At 38.4% G+C, this 17,907-nt stretch overlaps 1 protein-coding gene across 9 annotated transcripts in view; it reads right to left on the minus strand.

Annotated features, from left to right (window-relative positions):
• LOC100973318 (outer dynein arm-docking complex subunit 2) overlaps positions 1 to 17,907 on the minus strand; it is a 214,484-nt gene that overhangs the window by 146,853 nt on the left and 49,724 nt on the right. For all 9 annotated transcript variants that reach the window (XR_008619896.2, XM_055092543.2, XM_055092541.2 and 6 more), the window contains 6 exons: positions 13,404 to 13,550; positions 12,810 to 13,019; positions 9,172 to 9,414; positions 8,506 to 8,616; positions 5,334 to 5,488; positions 3,622 to 3,864 (listed from right to left, as the gene is read on the minus strand). Coding sequence is in view for 8 of the 9 variants with exons in the window: in XM_055092543.2 (XP_054948518.1) it covers positions 3,622 to 3,864; positions 5,334 to 5,488; positions 8,506 to 8,616; positions 9,172 to 9,414; positions 12,810 to 13,019; positions 13,404 to 13,550 (1,109 nt within the window). In the remaining variant the exon portion in view is untranslated. The remainder of the gene's footprint in view (positions 1 to 3,621; positions 3,865 to 5,333; positions 5,489 to 8,505; positions 8,617 to 9,171; positions 9,415 to 12,809; positions 13,020 to 13,403; positions 13,551 to 17,907) is intronic.

Below are 17,907 nucleotides of genomic sequence, written 5' to 3' on the forward strand. Positions count from 1 at the left end.
AACCCCACAAACTAGTTTTGTGCATTACTAATAAATGTTTACTGCCTTCTCATCATCTACTTTACTATTTTAAAATTATCACTTCACTTGTCTGTCTACCCAGCTCAATCAGGTCCTTCAGGCTTGTTGTTTATCAGTGATTTTTTTTTCATTTCCATTTTATTGTTTCAAAACTTGATAGGTTCTTTACGATTCAGAATATGAAAAGAATATAGCTGTTTTCTCTGGCCTTTTCTTCAGTGGATACAACTGAAAAGTCAATAAATCTAATACTTGCTTAAAACAGTTATATTAATGAGAATTTAAAGACTCATTTCAAAAAGTAATGCAATGATAACATTTAGAAGGAATTTCAAGGTGGCAACTAGATAACCTGGCAATGACTTACATAGAAATCATTAAAGCTGAGATACAGAATAGAAGTAGAGGCTTTGCAAGAGTAAGTTCTAATCTATAATAAATACAATTCAGTGCAGACACTCTTCAACTCACAATGGGGTTATGTCCCAATAAACCCATCATAAGTTGAAAATATAAATCAAAAGTGCATTTAATATACCTAACCTACTGAACATCATAGCTTAGACTAGCCCACCTTAAATACACTCAGAACATTACTGCAGCCTCAAACTCATGGGCTCAAGCAATTCTCCTGACTTAGCTTCCTGAGTAGCTAGGACTACAGGCGCACACCCTCACATCCTTTAATTCTTTACATTTTTCATAGAAACGGGGGTCTTGCTATGTTGCTCAGGCTAGTTTTGAACTCCTGGCCTCCAGCAATCCTTCTGCCTCTGCCTCCCAAAGTACTGGGATTACAGATGTAAGCCACCACGTCATTAGCCTATAGTTGGGCAAAATCATCTAACACAAAGCCTATCTTATACTAAAGTGTTGAAATCTCATGAAAGTTATTGAATACTGTACTGAAATTGAAGAAAAGAATGGTTGTAGAGGTACTTGAAGTATAGTTTCTACTGACTGCGTATTTTTGCACCATCAAATATTAAAAATTTCTAAGTTGAACGATCATAAGTTGGGACCATCTGTATATTTATTAAGAAATTAATAGTCACAGAAAGATTAAAAGATGATTTGTGATATAGTCTATCAAGTGATACAAAAATATTATTACTAACAAGGGAGACAATGATAAATTCTATATGGAAAATATTTGAAAATTTTAAGGTGGTTTCTCAGGCGAAGCCCAGTTCCATCTCAGGTTCTCCATGTTGGCTAGTCCTGTCTGAGATGTTCATGCAAGCTGCCTCCTTCTCAGTTTTTAGGTCTTGCTTTAAATATTATCCTCCCCGAGTCTACATTCCTGACTGCTTGAGCTAAAGTAACCAACTCCCACCCAGTCACTCTTTCAATCACACTGTTTTCTTGTCTTCATAGCTTTTAACACAATGGAAATCATTTTATTTGCTAACTGATTGAATGTATAGTCAATGTTCCACACATATAATAGAATGTAATCCCCACGACAGCAGGAGCTTTGTTTGGTTACCATTATAAATCCAGTGGCTAGCACAAAAGATGCTCAATAAATATGTATTTAATGTAAAGGAATAAATAAGGAGCTGGGTGTGGTGGCTCACACCTGTAATCTCAGTACTTTGGGAGGCTGAGGCAGAAGGTTTGCTTGAGACAAGGAGTTCAAGACTAACTTGGGCAACATGGCAAGACCCCCAACTCCACAAAAAAATTTAAAGAATTAGAGGGCATGGTGATATAGTCCCAGCTACTAAGGAAGCTAAGATGGGAGGATTGCTTGAGCCCATGAGTTTGAAGTTGCAGCAAGCTATGATTGCATCACTGTATTTCAGCCTGGGTGACAGCCTGAGTCCCTGTCTCTAAAAAACAAACTAAACAAAACAAATAAGAATGTAACTCCAGACAATTGATATTTGCAAGTAAAAGATGAAAGCAAAGAAGTTAAATGGGGCCATAAGACAAAATGCTTTGAATAGCAAGTTAAGCACCTTAGTATTAAAATGGATTTTAGCATTGAGAAGTCACTGAAGGTTTTGTGGGCCAAGAAAACAACATTATCAGATATGCAGTTTAGGAAAGTAAATTTCAATGTTTTCAGGAACAAACTGAAAAGGGAGGCGGAGACTAGAGGTGATGCCAAATAGGACCCATTTCAATAGTCCAGGTAAAAGATGACAGAGCCCAACTGAGAGCAGAGAGGAGGAAATGCATTCAAAGAACATCAGAGGTAGTTGGTGGCCAAGTAGATTTGGGTAGACAAAAAATAAAGAGGAACCAAAGATCAAAAGAAATACATGCAGCCATTTCTGGCAAGTGTTTATAAGATTCTAATGAATAGCAAAGCGCATTTCAAAAACATAAATACATTAGAAAATGGTTTTATAAGTCCAGCCAGTATGCTTCCCTTAAAGTAATCATGTATGCAACTTGTATTCCTTAGTGTCTGAAACACTGGAGACTAAGATTCCAATAACCAAATGCAAAAGGAGGTGTTAGTACTTGTGTATAAGATACGTGGTTAGACGAAGCCCCCTGATAGGATTTTGCTGTGTCCCCACCCAAATCTTATCCTGAATTCCCACGTGTTGTGGGAGAGACCCGGTGGGAGTTAATTGAATCATGGGGGCAGGTCTTTCCCATGCTGTTCTCATGATAGTGAGTAAGTCTCATGAGATCTGATAGTTTTAAAAAGAAGTTTCCCTGCACAAGCTCTCTTCTCTATTCCCTGCCACCATGTAAGATGTGACTTGCTCCCCCTTGCCTTCCACCATAATTATGAGGCCTCCCAGCCATGTGGAACTGTGAGTGAATTAAACCTCTTTCCTTTATAATTACCCAGTTTCGGATATGTCTTTATCAGCAGCATGAAAATGGACTAATACGCTTACCTCCCCACACTTCCTGTTGGTTCTGTTTCTCTGGAAAGCCCTAATACAGCAGCTTTAAGTCACCCAGGTTCCTCCTTTGTTGGAGTAAAGATATATATCTTTATAAAATATAAAGATATATGTCTTTATACATATATGAATATATATGTATCTTTTAATATATGAATATATATCTTTATATAGATATATTTATTTATATATGGATATATCTCTCTATATGTATATTGTATCTTTTTGTTCTATTGTTCTTAAATTGTCTTTTCTTCCTAATTAGACAATACGGAGCAACACTATTACTTAAAATTCTTGTCTCTTCCCCTCATCAGTTCACAGTTCTTGCCAGGTGCTCAAAATACATTTGCTGAATAGGTGAGAAACAAGAAGGCTACTATGAGAATGTACCTGACACTCTCTAGGAGCCTAGTTAGATAGATGTATAATACTTCCCTAGGAGACAGAGAAAAGTTTTGTTGACTGAATAAAGGTTTCCACATGGGAAATTGATTACCGTGTATTGTAAATCCTCCCAATATGACCAACTTAGCCCTCCATCTCATATGAGTTAATGTTTTGGCTCTGTAACTCATGATTTGGTAAACTTGTGATTATTTATATGGCACACTGTATTTTTTCATCATTCATGCACATCAATTCTAAGTGATGACACCATTCTGTGACCTCCCAAGTGTTCTCCCTAACACTTATATAAAGTCTTTCCATCTCCAGGGCCACTTACATCATACTTTCAGGTTCTACTGCACAAGCACCAACTGCTTTTGTAACATTCACAAGAAGAGCTTGGTTTATTCCAACAAGGAGGTTCACAAGTGGTTGAATGCCACCACATTTCCGGACAATGACTCGGTTTTCACGTTCTTGGCAGCATTCTCCCAAGGCCCCAACCACATTCACAAGTACTTCTTCAGGCTGATCTGTTAGAAGTCCCACCAAGGTTTCAATGGCTTTGTATTCCCGAAACCTAAGTTCATCATAAGAAAGAGGAGAATTGGTTTTTGTATAAGGTTCGCTAAAAATTACTAAATGTTCATTCAATCCTTACAACAACCCAATGATACAGATATTATTTAATCCCCATTACTGGATGGTTAATCTGAAGCTTGGTAAATAGTAGAGCTGACGTCTAACCCAGCCATCTGCTCCAGACCTGCGCCCTTAATCACCATGCAGTACAGCCTCTAAGAAAACCACAGCTTGTTCTAAACCTGAGGATCTAAGATTCCACTCTACTGGTTTTTTCCCCCTATCTTCCAGAGACTACTTTACCTGAATGAAGTCTTCTAAATGTTTAATAAAAATAAATTATATGTTATATATTTTTTGTTTTCAAATGCATCAAACATGGCTCTATTGTACCTATTTGGGTTTAATAGGTCTCTTGAAATGAGTAGTAGCTTGTGCTACTTGGATAAAAAAAAAAAGTCACTCTCAGGTATCTTCTATATTAACCACTAATACATTTTACCATCTCTCTTGTCATAAAATTGCACTCTGATATATATGTATATATGTATGTGTGCATACATATATACACACACATATGTATGCATATATATATACACACACAAATACACACACATACACACACACACCAAAAGGAAGCATGCTACATAAAGGTAAATATTTGAAAATTCCTAGTTTCTATACAGAACATTTTCCCTTCCTAATAAATTTCAGCTGTATTTAAGTACCATGATGCAGCTGAGTTTTTAATTAAGATAAAAGTTCCATTAGCCGAGGTTACTTTTAATCTAGCCATGACTTCACTACGCCTTATTAAGTAAACTTATTTTGTGTTAAATGGTCGGGACGTGAATCTCTTGTTAAAGGAAATAATCAGATGGAGTCAAGGAGAAGCTGCCTCAGAATACCCATCATTGAGATTGTAATCTCTCAAAAATAGGAAGAGATAGATTTGAAAATTAAAATAAATCAAATGGTCATAAAGGTTACAAATACTTTAAAATCGAATCTGATGAAATCATGTTTGAAAATGACCACTCTTTAAAGAGTAACTGGTTAGTTGACATTTAGGTGATTCATCTTGTTTATCTTTAGAAAAGGAAAAAGAACAAAATCACTTCCATCTCTAAAGATTCCATGGGAAATCCACCCACTCACCTTGATAGGTCCCCACAGAAAATATCAAAGATATTTCTAATTCAAATGGCTGCCCATATGCAAAATAGAGAAATCATGTCAGCAAGCCTCTTAGTGCCACTGAGGCACAGAAAAAGTCATTGCCAGGTGGTGGGCAATTTCTATTCTTTTCTTTTCTATTCTAAGAATTGCTTCATTGGGCTAACTTCATCCAGAATGTACATCTACGACTAACATTAGAATTGACTCCTTACTAGAATGGCATTAAATGACAAGAAGGTGTTTCAGAAGCCATATCTTCATTTCAGAATATTGAGCGCCTTCTCTTACTTGGTAACATTCTCTTTGCTGATGGAACATTTCCATATAGCCCCTGTGACAGCAGCTAACCGCTCTTTATTGTCAGTGTTATTGAGTAGACTGGCCAAGGGCTTAAGTCCTCCGTGCAGCCTAATGAGGTCCCGGGTTTCCTTATCTTCAGCACACTGCACGAAAAGTCAGACAGAGGCTGTCAGTCATCAAGGAATATCAAGCTTTCAATGATGCTAAAAAGGCTGCCATTCTAGTAGCTATGAAACTTCTTTCTAGAGAGATCATTTTCGAAAGATGCCTCCAAGTAAAATATAATTCATCTTTCTACTAGTAGCTTTCTGACAGCATGTCTCTCGCCTTATGTGGCTTTGGGAATGGATAGCAGTTTCTAAGTACTCAGCAATTCTCCCAAGCCAGTTTTGAGATAGCCTAGGCATCTCCTGAGGCGAAGGTCAGTGGAAAACCTACAACTCCACTAGCAAGGAATGGAGGATTTCTGCAGTGATGCAACTCAGAGTCTTGGGAAAACATAGTAGAGAAGACAGATGAGTGATAGGGATTTGGTCAGTTCTTCAATGGCCCCTGAAATCTAGAGACAAATATATTTTCTTTTTTTCTTTCTTTCTTTCTTTTTTTTTTTTTTTTTTTTTGAGAGAGACTCTTGCTCTGTCGCCCAAGGTGGAGTGCAGTGGCATGATCTCGACTCACTGCAACCTCCACCTCCTGGGTTCAGGTGATTAGAGACAAACAATTTCTCCAATCAAGTTTCTATGCCCAGAGCAGTGGGTGATATCAATAGTACCTGACATTTTATTCAAATATGCTTATCCATGTTTGTGTCATCCTTTGAAATAAATATTTACTGCACAGATGGTCTCAACTGATCATTCTTCCCGGGCTCTAGAGCCAACAGATGATACAGTTAGCAGAAACTTGGCAATTACTCCAAGCACACAGATGTTTTCTGATGCCATGTGATCCAGATATGTGTCATGTGTCACCCATGGAGGCCACTAGAAGAAATCCTCATCACAGTGCACCATACAGGCACCTGCCATGTTTATCTTCTGCACGTGATTTTCAATTCTGGATTACAGGCACCTTCTAAAAATTAATCCCTATTTCTAATCAACTCAGTGGTTACTCTGATGAGGCATATATACAAATATATACAAGTCAGGGCTATATACGATTGTTATGGGCCAAATTGTGTCCCCTCAAAATTCATATATAGAGGTTTTTTGGTTTTTGTTTTTTAGATCGAGTTGCTCTCTGTTGCCCAGGCTGGAGTACAGTGGCACAATCTCAGATCACTGCAACCTCTACCTCGTGGGTTCAAGCAATTCTCGTGCCTCCACCTCCAGAGTAACTGGGATTACACCACCACACCTGGCTAATTGTTTTTGTATTTTTAGTAGAGATGGGGTTTCACCACGTTGGCCAGGCTGGTCTCGAACTCCTGACCTCAGGTTATCCACACACCTCGGCCTCCCAAAATGCTGGGATTATAGGCTTGAGCCACCCAGTACCTCAGAATGTGACTGTATTTGGAGACAGAGTTTTTAAAGAGGTCATTAAGGCTAAATGGCCTCTTCAAAATTACTTGAGTAGGCCCTGCTCCAATAGGACTGCTGTCCAAGGGGAGAAAATGACACTGGCATACACTAAGGAAAGACGGTGGGAGGACACAGGGAAAAGGCAGCCGTCTACAAGCTGAGGAGAGAGGCCTCAGAAGAAACTAACTTTGGTCTGAAACTTCTAGCCTCTGGGGCTGCAAGGAAATAAATTTCGGCTGTTTAAGCCACCCAGTCTGTGGTATTTTGTTATGGCAGCCCTCCCTCACAACCTAATACAATCCTCTACTGAAATGACTCCCTTGTATCTGTCTCTTCTTTTTTTTTTTTTTTTTCCTCTTCTGAGACAGAGTCTTACTGTCTCAGGCTGAAGTCCAGTGGCGCGATCTCGGCTCACTGCAACCTCCACCTCCCAGGTTCAAGTGATTCTCCTGCCTCAGCCTCCTGAGCAACTGGGATTACAGGCACATGCAACCACACCCAGCTATTTTTTGTATTTTTAGTAGAGACGGGGTTGCACCATGTTGGCCAGGCTGGTCTTGAACCCCTGACCTCAAGTGATTCGCCCGTCTCAGCCTCCCAAAGTGCTGGGAATACGGGGACTGCAGGGCCGGGTACAGCCCCTTGTATCTTTTTGGCATACTCTCTTGATGCTGCACATCTTAAGTGCATTCCTCTAGCAAATCTACTCTGATTAGGTAGAAGCAGACGTGCACAGTAACCAGCCATCCACTACTTTGTCAAGGCCATTTTTCTCCCTTTACCATTCTGATCTGTTTTCTGGTATACTATGAAATGTATCATACACAAAAAGTTAGTGTAGATTACAATAAGTAAACCAGTAAAAAGATAAAACAGGAACACACACACACACACCCATTCCTCTGGCTAGTCTTGGTAGGAGATAAATGCCCCAAGATTATTTGAACAGGACATATTAAAAGCAATATAGAAGCACCATGTACTTATTTATCTATTTTACACTAAGTACATTATTTTAGGAGACAAAGATGCATAAGTGTCTTCTAGAAACAAATAGTCCCAGATGTCAAAGCAGGTTTCTCTGACTTATACAAGTTATCTGTCATTACCACAGGACAATGGTTCTTAGACCTGTCTATGAAAATCCAATGGGGTACTTGTTAAAAATGCAGGCTGGGCACAGTGGCTTATGCCTGTAATCCCAGCACTTTGGGAGGCTGAGGAGGGAGAATCACTTGAAGCCAGGGGTTTGAGACCAGCCTGGGCAACAGAAAAAATAAAAATAACTCCATCTCTACTAAAAATACAAAAACAATTAGCCCTACATTAGCCAGGCATGGTGGTAAACACCTGAAGTGCCGGCTACTTGGGAGGCAGAGATGGGAGGATCACTTCAGCCCAGGAGATTGAAGTGACGGTGAGCTATGATTGTGCCATTGCCCTCCAGCCTGGGCAACAGAGCAAGACCCTATCTCTAAAAAAATAAAAATAAATTAAAACTTAAAAAAATCAAATAAATAAATAAAATGCAGATTCCTGAGTCCCATTCTCACAGAAGGAAACCACATGGTTAGAAAACTACCTTAAACTATGTGAGAAAGAACGCCAACAACCGCTGGGAGAGTTCACCACACCTGGTAAATGGCCATGGCGCAGTGCTCCTGCAGCTGCTCGTTCTCACTATTTAGGTTCTTGACAAGGTTTTCAATGATCCTTTCTGCTTTGATTGCAGCCCGGTAGTTTTCCTAGGAATAAAAACCTACATATTTATGTGTTCAAGACGTGAATATAAGTAACTGTTTACATTTATTAATAAACATGCTGAACGAACTTTCTTAGGAAATAATCACCATAGTCCAAGCTTAACATATCCCTACATCAATAAGAGAATCAACTGAATTAATATACACATATGTGTGTGTGTGTATATATATATATAGTGTATAGATATATATGTCAGCATATATGTGTGATATATATATAAATGTCAGTATATATGTGTGATATATATATAAATGCCAGTATATATGTGTGATATATATATAAATGTCAGCATATATGTGTGAGATTTATATAAATGTCAGTATATATGTGTGAGATATATATATACATATATATGTGTATATATATCACAGGTACTGATTTAATTAACGTCCTATCAGTTGGATCTTCTCTTTCTCATAGAATGCTGACTTCTAGAAAAAGAATGTCCTTGAGCCATCATGATAACCTTAGAAACAACTTTTGGACTAAAGAAAGTCAAGTTGAGAAGGCAAGGGAAGCAGAACTGGCATGAGTACCTCTGATGCACACTCTTGCAACGTCCCCACCACTGGAATTAGCATGTTTTCATGAGAAGTCTTCAGCAGCCGAGCCAACAGAGGAATGCCCCCGGCTTTGCGGATGGCTTCTTTATTCATATGACTCTTACTGCAGCTCCACAGGGCCAGTGCCCCACAGCGAGCCACTTCCACGTCTCTGGCCTCATACAGACTCGATTGGGCAGGTTTTGTGGAATCATGTGCACAGTCTAGTAGAGCAACCTACAATAATAGATAAATCCAATGTTCATGGAAAACTTAAAAAGAACATTTAAGGTATTCTTCAATAGCTACAGGGTTCCTTACCAAGCTCACCTCCGTCAAAAACAAGAATGCTTTAAAAAATCACTTTTCGTACTCCATAGCAGCCACGGAAAGCAAAGAAACAAAACCCTACAAAAAACCTTCCTCCAGATTTGGGAGCTTATACATTTCCTTCCCACAAGAAATGTAAGCCCACCAAGATAGTATTTTCTTAACATGGCTCTAATATTTACATCAATCATATTTGTAAACCACATCCTCAGCCCAAACATCTCAGAAAACTAGCTTCCCTAAAACCATTAGCACTTTCTAAGGAGAACTGAATGGACTATACACCTTAAAGCCACAAGACCTGTCCAGGAACACTGGCTCATGCCTGTAATCCCAACACTTTAGGAGCTCGAGGTGGGAGGATCACTTGAGGCCAGGAATTAGAGACCAGCCTGAACAACATAGCAAGATCCTGTTTCCACTGAAAAAAAAAAAAAAAGCTGGATGTGGTGGTGCATGTGTGTAGTCCCAGCTACTCAGGAGGCTGAGGTGGGAGGATTGTTTGGGCCCAGGAGTTCAAGTCTGCAGTGAGTTATGATCACACCACTGCACTCCAGCCTGGGCAACAAAGCAAGATCCTGCCCCCCGAACCAAAAAAAAAGAAAAAAAAAAAAAAACCATGAGATCTCTTTGGAGGACATAGCCTACCTCATGTGCTACTGAAACCAACCAAACCAAACAGCACAACTGCCAGCATCCAGTTGTTTTTTTTTTTTTTGCAATAACTAAGGTCACTGAAGATCTTAAGGGAAAGGCAATTTACTATAAGGATTAAGCAGTATGTCAGGTTGCCCCATGGAGGAAGGGAAGTCAGACCTCCCTAGAGCTGCAATTGGCTGTCAGCCTTCCTTGCAGGCTCACTGTCTCTATCTGGGGCTTGGGAGCCATCATCTATGCATGTCTACTCCATTCTTCTGTCCCTGAAGGTCAACTTCCACAGATACTGCCCGTAACCACCAATCTCAAATTTATAAGGGAATAATAGCCTAGGCTAGGTAGAGTCTTTCAATCCCAATTCCAAGTTCCTGGGAGAGAGATCCAGTGGGACTGGCTTGAGACAGGTGGACACTCCTGGTCTAATTAGTTATGGCCCCAGGAAAGACGGGGATGGGGTATGGAGGCTTCCAGGTACTGACTGCAGGTGGGATAGCAATGTGGGAAAAATTCTAAGACCGTGGGATTGAACACAGATGCACAACAATAAATGATGCAGTATGGAAGTGCTCAGAAAGCCCGTAGCATTTGTGACTGCTTTGGAACTGCATGGTGGTTAGCAGGTGCTCCTCACAATCTTTGCCTTGCAAAAATTTATTCCTTGATTTAACCCACTGCCACTATGACCAGCACTACTGGTTGATTCACCAAAAATTGGTTAAATAATTGTCTTAGTTGTTTTGATGAATCTTTCTTAAATGTATGTATAGGTCACAGTCATTTCAATTTTTAATGTTGGAAGTGTTGGGGTCTTCATTTAGAAGTCTGGTGATATTTTTGTGACCAGAGAAATGCCATAGGAACTTAATTCTTGTTTATATCAGTTAGTCTATAGGAAAACTGGTTTTGTTACATGTTGTTTTGCTTAAAGTCACAATTTTTGAGAATCTGTTGATGATATTGAATGAAGACTTACTGTACTAGGTTCCTGAATGTGATGCATAAAACATATTTTATGTTACATTATCCATTCTTATAATTTAATGGGAGTAGTGTCAGTAGACAGTCACATCAACCTACCAAATTGTTTCATTATTTAAGCAGAATAATGATAATCATAGTAATAATTAAATTTTCTGTAACATTTTAATGAAAATTTTCGAACAGAAAAGCTTAAAGAATTGTACAATGATTGCACACAAACCTCCCTACATCCACCACCTGGAGTCTCTAATTAACATTCTGCCACATTCGTTTTATTACATATTTCACCATCTATTCATCCATCTATCCAGCCATAAGTCTATCTCATTTTTGAAACAAATACATTTATAGCGCTTTACAGATGACAAGTGAAAACATAGAATGTCTTTTGGAAAATTTCTGAACACATTTTTCAGTGTACCTATTTACATTAAAATCCATATTTATCCAACAGGTATTTATTAACCCTTCATACGGGTAAGGTACTGGGCTAAGTGCTGTGAAAGACACTAGGATGAATAAGGCCTGTCACTTAAAGTGCAGAAGTGGAAACAATACAGTAAGATAACAGCTCTGGGTGAGACACAAGATCTATTGATCCTTACTAAGAAAGTGAAAACATGTTGACTTTTTAAAGATCTTTCCTAATGATGGCAAAGGTGGTAAGCAGGATTCTGGTATTTTTCTTTTGATGCCAGCTATTGAGAAAATTATTTTTTCTGATTACAAAAGCAAGACTTAGACAAAGAAGACAAATTGGCAAATGTAGAAATGCAGGCAGAAAAATCAGTCAATTCAGAGAAAACTCCTGAGAGCAATTTGTGTGTTTATTTCTAGTGGTTTTTTTTAAAGATGGTAGGTACATCTTTAAAAACTGGGATCATAGATAACAGTTTTTAATCCTTTCATGATTTTATACAATATTAAATATTATACATTTTATTCCTTGCTATTAAATATACTTTTCAGGCTGGGTGCGGTGGCTCACACCTGTAATCCCAGCACTTTGGGAGGCCAAGGTGGGCGGATTACCTGAGCTCAGGAGTTCAAGACCAGCCTGACTAACATAGTGAAACTCTGTCTCTACTAAAAATATAAAAATTGGCCGGGCTTGATGGCGGGCACCTGTAGTCTCAGCTACTTGGGAGGCTGAGACAGGAAAATTGCTTGAACGCTTGAACCCCGTAGGCGGAGGGTGCAGTGAGCCAAGATCGCGCCACTGCACTCCAGCCTGAGCCACAGAAGTGAGGCTCTGTCTCAAAAAAAAAAAAAAGCATCATAGATGTCAACAGCTTTTAAGTTGTAAAGTTTTTGATGTTTTAAAGTTTTCAGCATTCCACCGAGCAGCAGGTCTCACTATCTCTTACCTCCCCTGCATGTATACTTGGATGCATTCCTACCAATGTACAATAGGTGGTGACAGTTACACCTGCTTTAAAACTGTCCTATTTCTTCAAAAAATGAGTTTGAAGATGTTTTTGTTTTGGACACTCACTAATACAAATATGCAAAAATAATTCTTAAGGGCAAGCGATACAGACAGAAGGCTCCCGGAACATGCTCTCATGGCTATGGAATTTCCAGCATGGCCAGAAAGGACAGCAAGGAGCTGTGTGCAGTGGCGGCTGGCACTCGATGACAATGACAACACCACGGCTACTCACCAGTTTGGTGATACCCCCGTGCTGCCTCACCACCCGCCGTGCTCTTTTAAACTTGGCAACATTCGCGATAGTCTCGGCTGCCAAACATTTCAGACTCTTGTGTGGAGAATCAAGTATATTCACCATAATTGGTAAGCCCCCAAGGTCAACAATATTCCGTCTGATTTGTGGATTATGACTGATTTCCTTCAGTATTTTTAATGAACCAATCTGTGTGAGAAAAAAAAAGATGAGTGGCGAATATGTAACCCGTGCTATGTTTTTAAAAATTCCGAGTATACCTAAAATCCTTCCCCAGTTAAGTTTTTTAAGAAATCATTTCCATTCCCAGAGGTTACACTCATCCGGCATATTCTCTTTCATTTAAGTAAACAATCCTCATTCAGGAAGCATGAGAGATGAATGGAGAAGAGCAAAAAAAGAAGAAAAGTAGAAAAAAGAGAAAGCTCAGTGAACAGAATCAGCAGGTCATCAGCAATAATAGCAGATAAAGACAAGAACCAGGCAACGAGGCATGGCAGAAACCTAGAGCTAAGAAGAGAGCCCAGGAAGGTGGGAACAAGACTCCGCATCCAAGGTGACAGAGCCACTCACCTTACATTTGACTTCATCGGTTTCAAGCAAATTTATCAGCACTTCCAGGCCTCCAACATCTCTGATGGCCAACTGGCAGGTTTCTTGAGCTAAGTTGAAATCCCTCATTGAACACAACGCAATCACTGTAGCTGTTTGATTTCCTCCCTACAAAGATGCAATGCCAGAGAAAGGTTAAGGAACACCGCGTTCCCATAGAAATGCACTAAGTAGTTACGAATCCATGAACTGGAAAACATGTCTCTGAGTGGACTAGAATTTGTTAAATGAATCAGGTAGAGCCAAAGCATGGAAAAGCTGTACAGAGCATCATAAAACATTGCTCCAATTAAGATTCAACATTTAAAGGCAGGCTGTCTCCTTTAAACAGCTTTAACATCAGGTGGTATTCATCTATTAAAGAGAGTCATGGGGCCAGCCTTGAGAGGCTGACTGAGGAACGGAAGATGTACACAGAGCTAAGAGATGGTTCCCCCAGTTCTTGAACAGGGTATTGCATAATGCAAAGCACGTCTGAAAATTATTCCTACAGATGTGCATAGAACAGTCCGGAATAGGGAGAACTCAGAGAAAAGGAAAACGTGCAGGAAGCAGCACCGCAATCCATACTGGAACCTAGAGTACGTGGTTTGAGGGCTGTGGGATTGGGAAAAGAGAGGCAATTCTAGCAGGACCTGCAAATGAATAGGATGGGCAGGACAAAGAAGAAAGCAAGCTTCACTGTGGTGAGCAAAATCCTGGCTGAACGCAGAGTCTTGCAAACCAATGTCTTCTTGATGAATCGCTACATATAAAGAGTAGTAGTGAGATGCTCCTTCAGGATTAAAAAACAAAACCCAAAAGACTAAAAATAAAACAGAATGACTGATCAGTAAACCAGACCTGCCAGGAGATTAAAATCAGAATTCACTGCAGGAACTCTTAGACAATGTCCACTGGTCATTTCTGCTTTGAAAATCTTCTAAGGAGTAGTGCATATTACCACTACTGCTATTCAGCTGGCTGATAAGAGTTCTGGCATCAGCACTGAAGTAGCGCGTCGCACACAAAAGCAAGAAGGCTGTTCATTTTTGTAAAAGGTGCTAGTAATAGACAAGCCTTTGATCCCTGCTTCAAACATAGTACCAATGTTTTAAGGGAAGACACCTTAAATTATGTTTATTTCCATTTATTAAGCATTATATTTCCATTATCTATTGTGTATATATATATAATTATGTATACAAATAGATTATATATATAATAGATAAGGTAAACATTGTCTATTTTATAAATTTATTCATTATCTACTGCCCATTATCTATTGTATAATTTTAAAATGTATTTTTAAATATATAAAATATTCTACATTATGTTTATATATAAATTTAAAAGTTTAAATATATTACATATAATATATAGATATAAAAAATACAAATATAAAAATGTATATTTCTATATATAAACAGATAATATATAATAGGCTTAGCACAGCTCGTGGAAATTCCATACCAGCTGCCAAACTCCCTCCTCCATAGCACGAGCTTGTGCATTTGCAAATCTTCTTGTGAATTCAACACAATAGGTCAAGTTTTTAATTTTTTAAAATTTATATATAATAGTTGTACATATTTTGGGGGTACATGTGATATTCTGATGCATGTATAAAATGTGTAGTGATCAAATCAGGATAATTGAGATATTTATCACCTTAAACACATCTTTTTTTTGTGGTGGGAACTTTACAATTCCTCCCTTCTAGCTGTTTTGAAATACATAATAAATTATTCTTAACTATAATTTCTTGACTGTACTACAATAGGGAACTTGAACTTAGTTGTACTATCTCACTGTATTTTGTACCTCTTAACCAATTTATCTTCATCCCTTCATACCATGTCTTATATATAATAGGGTTAGCACAGAAAACGGAAATTACATACAAGCTTCCCACACGCCTCCTCCTTCTTATCACACATGTACACATATGCAAACCCTCTTGTGAATTCAACACAAGGCTTTTAAAATAAGAAACCGAAATGGGATTGATTACTAGACGATCCCAAGTGAAGACAGAAAGATTTAGATGTCAGCCTTTCTTCTTACTCCATTTAAGAAAATTTCTTCCATGCCTCTAGAAATGTCCTCAACAACTGTCCCGTGAAGATGTCACTGACAATTTCCATTTCCCACATGAATGCTCCCAATGGATGCACCAGGCTGTCCTCCACATTCATGATTAAGTTCAGAATGGCAAGAGCCTTAATTTTACTATTTACTAATAAGTCATGTTCTTACAGCTTTTAGTATCTTTTCTGCTTCCTATCAAGGAGAAAAGTTACCGCCACCAATACCACCAATTTTCATACAGTTGGTTTTAAAATATGAAATTTAAAAATCCTCTCTTTATAACTGTCAGGTTCATAAACTCCCATATTTGGGTGCAGGAGGCTCCCATAAGCCAGTACTTCCATTTCCTCTTTTAAAAAAACAAAAGTCAGATATTTTATAAGCCATAAAGAAGAATCTAGTCTGAGTGTGGAGGCATGCACCTGTAATCTCAGCTACTCAGAAGGCTGAGGTAGAAGGATCGCTTGAGCCTGGGAGTTGGAGGCTGCAGTGAGCTATGATCACACTACCACTCTCCAGCCTGGGCAACAGAGTGAGACCCTGTCTCTAAAATAATAATAATAAAGGAGAATCTACATGCTAACCATACTTAATTAAAGGAAATTAAATCATGCACAAAAAGAAAGAACAAAGAAAATAAGAAAAACAATTCATTTGAATAAAGCTCTTTCTTTCTCTGAATTTAAATGGTTAAAAGGAGCCAGAAACCTCCCCAGGAGTGTCTGAAGTAGCAGAGCAGGTTCCTATATTAAGGGTTTGGAAATCCAAACCAAGTACTTCAGCAAGAGAGAGTTATTTAGGCGGAGGCTTCAGACTTCAGTATGACTAGAAAGTGCAAGAAGACATGGAACAGTGCGTCATGCCTTGTTTAAGCCAAGAGCCTCCTCCCGCCCCAGGTCTACTCAGTGAAGAAGACTGTCCCATCCTAACATTCTTAATCGCTCGTGCTGAGGACTTGCTTGACTGCTATTCTTGCATTATAATGTTTTCTTTGGTAGCAATTTTCGAGCTTATACGCTCAGCACAATCTTTGTTTCCTATTTCAAGTTTTCTTAATTTTTCTCTTCTAGACAACTTCCACATCTTTTGAGCTTTATTTCATTATTTTTACTATAACCAATGACACAAATTCGTAACGGCCATTTAATTGCAGCAGATGTCCCAAAGGTAAGAGTTTATAGCTTTTTGAAGTATCTCTAGGCTAATTTGGAATGCAAAAGACTGACAATTTACAGTTATCATCAAGAAGTTAGATCCTTATAGAAAAAAATTCTGTAAATCATCAGCTTTTTTTCTGAAAATCTGGAAACATTCATAGGCTTGAGGGATTTTTTTTTAGAACAGTTTTATATTAGGGAAAGTTAGTTTTTCCACATTTCAGGATTTAGTTCTACTCTTGTCACTGACCACACTCCCAAAAGGATTATAAATCTTTCAGAATGAATACCAGAGGACAGGAGCCAAAATATTCAACATACAGAGCCACAAATGTTAGCCAATTGCTATTCTTTAAATACCAGCTATGTCAAAGGATTTTTGAATGTTTGTTCCACTTTGTCCAGATGCCATAAATATCGAACTGAGAAGAAACCATGCAAATACACTCCTTTTTCAATTAAATCTCCCCTAAGAACATAATTATTTACCAATACTTATTTTCACATCTTATCACGCATTTGCATTTCTGAGGTTTTAGGAGCTGGAGAAAATAGAGTAAAATATGATTTTACTAGCTTCTGAAGGGCTTTGAAAAATGCTTCCAATAAGTGTTTCCACTTCTAAAATTAATGCAATTCTTTTGCTAGTTGTCTCCCTGCCCCTCTTCTTTTCAAACATCTCCAGGCTCTGTTGGCCTTTGGGTTTGGTTTTTTTTTTTTTTTTTTTTTTTTTTTTTTTTTTTTTTTTTTTTTGCAATTGACATTTGGCCATTGGATTTTTTTTTTTTCAATTGACATTCCTTCTGATGACCAGGAGGCATTTCTTCATTGTCACCATTAGGTTTTAAACGTGCAGAGATTGAATGAAAGTCGCTCTCTTTCACTTTTCTTAAAACTTCTTTTTGAAAGACAAGACGAATTAAAGATAATTTCCTCAACTACGTTTTTTTAATTACTTCAAATAAAATATTTGAAATAAGCAAGTATTACCCTGTTTGGTATACAGAGCAATGCCCCTCCCTTACCGTTGATAAGGAAGAAATAAACATTTGCTAAGTTGAAATGAGCAATGTATTCAAGAGTAAAACAGAAAGTGAGCTGCCTCAAATCACTTTTGTGTTATTTCATTCAACAAATGTGTTGCATGCTTCCTATTTGCCATGCTGGATGGTTAGCATTAGAGACACACCGGTTTACAAAAACAGACACTGCCCTTGCCTTCATGAAGCTTATAATGT

Source organism: Pan paniscus, chromosome 8 (assembly GCF_029289425.2).
Source record: "Pan paniscus chromosome 8, NHGRI_mPanPan1-v2.0_pri, whole genome shotgun sequence".
Lineage (NCBI taxonomy): Eukaryota > Metazoa > Chordata > Mammalia > Primates > Hominidae > Pan > Pan paniscus.